The following is a 3368-nucleotide window of genomic DNA, read 5'->3' as shown; positions in this document are numbered from 1 at the left end:
AATATTAATTTCTATCATTATTTTTAGACTTTTTTTTTTTTTTTTTTTTTTTTTTTTTTTTTTTTTTACATGGTTAATGAGGGAGAGCTATTATAGTATTACAGGCGCACTCAGTAGAAGGAAACAAGTGTGCCCTAATCCAGGGATCCCTTGGCTCCGAGTACCCTATCCAAGGCTGTCATTTTATTGGTCGGAATGGTATAATCAGGACGGAATAATCTGTTTGCAATCTGAGTGATAGCGGAACAAAAAAAAAGCCACAAGCAGGGACACAACATGTTTGCAAGCAAATTTATGACTTGGGGGAGAAGAAGCAAGGGGAGGAGGAAATATAAATATGAAATATCTGTGAAGAAGGAGTAAATTTTAGAGCAGGAACAAAGATTTTTGATGGAGAAGAGAATCTATTTTAGAGAAAAAAGGCATTTGGAATGCCAGTATTACACGTTTTGAGTGTAAGCAGTGAAATCCGTCTCTAAAATGTTAAATGAGCGCTTGAGCTTTGGCAGCAAAAAAAAATCCTCTGTGGTCTTTTAGCACAAAATGCAATTTTGCTAATACAGCGAGAACAAGCCTGAGTACAAACTTTTTGACATGCTTATCTTTTACATTTTTATTTTAAAATCTTTGTAAACATTAAAGGTGCCGTAGGAGAAGGCTGTTCCAGGAAGCTATATTTTTGAAGGTACTCAACCATGCCTCTCTCTTCAGACCACCCCTCAAAACCACTCCTTAAAAAAACATGAACACGCATGCTGTCCGTCAAGGTGATCGGATGTTTCCGAGATCGAGAACGAAGCAAGCCCAGACAGAGTGCTTGTGACATGAGCTAACAACAACATAATGCTACGTTCACACCTAAGGCAGCAGGGGCAGCAAAAGCAGCTAGTTTACAGGCAAAGTCAATGGTTCACGTGCATCACTAGCCTGATAAACCAGACTAAATGTGAGATAAAATGTGTAATTTAGTCTGACCCCGATGAATGAGACATCGGAAGATTGTTGATGAGAACAACCTTTTGTTTTTCAAACCACGTCTGTGCCTATTGGCCAACGCTCTGACCAATGTGCGCAACTGACTGTGACGCAGTAAGCGTGACAGAAAGCTGATGGGAGACTGTAAACAAACAGCCTGTGATGTAAGCAGTGGAGAACTTGTTGAGATCATGGAGTTGGACTATAGTTGTCATTTTTGCAAAAAAAGACATGCTAGTAGCCGGTGTACTACACCACTGTACACAACTTTTCCAAAGTTCAAATCAACCGTTGTCAGTGGCAGAAAGATTACAGAAAGTCGGAGTAAACGTTTCGATTACACCGAGGAAATCGGAAGTTGCATGGCAGTAAGTAAACTGCTTGCCTCCTTCACACTGGTTTTCCATTAGCGCTAACAAGGAGGAGACAATTACTACCATAGGGTTTTCACAGAGCCCCATCCTTTTGACTACCAGTGGAGCTAGTTGGTAGATCAGACTTTTGCCATAGCCTGTTGGTAAAACGGCGAATACGTCCTTCTTAAAAATGAAGAGTTGAGCCTCTTCCTGCTCACGTTTCAACAAAAAAAAAAACAAGTCTAATCCTTTGAAAACTGATTCCAAAGCTGAGTCAAACGAGAACTGTTCAATAGTTGTTGTCATCTTCCTTGTTGTGCTTTCTCCAGCGTCGCATAGCTTTGTCGTCACGCCCTCAAATTCAAAACAAAACTCTGCCTTGTGATTGGCCAGCCAGTTCTAGGGCCTGGGGCATTGATCTAGGCTAGACCACTCGCAGACAAAAATTATTTTGGCCGCTGGTAGGTGGGGCTAGTTTACTAGGCTATGTCTGTACCCAAACAACCTCTGGTGCAATGTTTAAAGCTAAATTCGGTATACAACAAAAGCATAAAATCTTTAAGAAACAAAAAGTAGATTTACATAGAATGAAGTCTGCTTTAATGGAACACTGGACAGAGAAGCAAATAGGGTTCATTGGGTTTTCAATGGAAAATGTCAATCTGTGTATACATGATAATATTTACAAATGTAAAGCAATTTGCAGAAGAAATGGATATCAAATTAGTTAAAAATATCTATTTTTACTGCAAGGATATACAAAAAAAAACTATATATATATATATATATATATATATATATATATATATATAAAAAATGTATTAAATAACCAAATAGTCATACTGATTAATCAGATTTGTTAACTGAAAAATGAAATAATATTTATATTAACAAATAAGCATTTTATGAAGAGGAGGGACAGCTGGTTTTAACAAAAACATCTAATCTCTCCTATCATCACAGAAGCTTTACCGATATTTTTATTTCAGCTAAGTTCATTAGGCATTTATTTCAAATTAACACTAATAAACATATTAGAATTAGCAATAATTTTGACATTTTTTATGTAATGAACCCAAAAAGAAACAAGAATGTGCTTTATCTCCGAGCCTACATGGCTTCTTTCACACAAAAATATTCTATATCTAAATATTCTTTTACAATATGATTTTTCATCTTGTTTAATTTAGACGTTTTTCTTCCTTTTGGTTATTTTAAAGCTATCTTTGTCATTTCAAGCTATGTATATAGCTCTAGATCTTTGAATTAGTACACAATCAATTTAGGAACTGCATAAACTGGTATTTTTGAGTTAATTTTTTTTCAGGTGGTAAATTAAAAAATAAAAACAAAAAGGTCTGGTGTAACAGCCAATTAAAACCGATGCAGAATTCAGCGACTCCAATAACAGGTCTGGTCCGCAAACCGTTAGAACAGCTGGTGTTTCATACCTGTTCGCTGCAAGACAGTCAGCGGTTTGCACTCATCGCTGTTCTCTTCTTCGGATTTGATGATTATCTCTTTAAATTCAGTCAATGTTTCTTCAGCAGGAGTTGACAGCTCGTTGTCGATCTCTCCTTGGAGCTGGATTGAAGACATTTTTGTTGAAAACAAAACAAAAATCCGGATTCTAACAGAAGAGCGTGACACTACCCGACCCGTACCATCGGCTCATTTGCGCATGCGCAACTAGATACACTTCCGGGTCGTCCTCGATTTTATTTTATTTATTTAATACCTAAATTACGTTTTCACCTCTCCGAAAATAGTAAGCGTATTAAAAATATAATGTGTTCATATTAATAATGTATTTTCTGAGAAAATAAATGCCTTAAAATCGTTTCTGTTTAATCACTCGTCTGTGCCGGTGTTACATCGAGCCTTGTTTCCCCATCAGATAACGTCTTCCCCTGCATCTCCGCACCGCCGCCGCCACAAGCGGCAGAATATGCGCGTGCTCGATGAAGGCGCGTAACAGCCGCCCTTTGCTCGCACGAAAAGCGTGAAATGATCAAACGTTTGCATAAATGGAGTTAG

At 37.6% G+C, this 3368-nt stretch overlaps 1 protein-coding gene across 3 annotated transcripts in view; it reads right to left on the bottom strand.

Annotated features, from left to right (window-relative positions):
* LOC107094942 (gastrula zinc finger protein XlCGF57.1-like) overlaps nt 1-2995 on the bottom strand; it is a 19712-nt gene extending 16717 nt beyond the window's left edge. For all 3 annotated transcript variants that reach the window (XM_015390864.1, XM_015390863.1, XM_015390862.1), the window contains exon 1: nt 2783-2995. In XM_015390864.1, coding sequence (XP_015246350.1) covers nt 2783-2930 — 148 coding nt within the window. In that variant the 5' untranslated portion in view covers nt 2931-2995. The remainder of the gene's footprint in view (nt 1-2782) is intronic.
* Nucleotides 2996-3368: the final 373 nt, after the last annotated feature.

Source organism: Cyprinodon variegatus, unplaced genomic scaffold, assembly GCF_000732505.1.
Source record: "Cyprinodon variegatus isolate N-32 unplaced genomic scaffold, C_variegatus-1.0 Scaffold516, whole genome shotgun sequence".
In the NCBI taxonomy this organism is placed as follows: Eukaryota; Metazoa; Chordata; class Actinopteri; order Cyprinodontiformes; family Cyprinodontidae; genus Cyprinodon; species Cyprinodon variegatus.
This window is presented reverse-complemented; position numbering and strand designations above follow the sequence as displayed.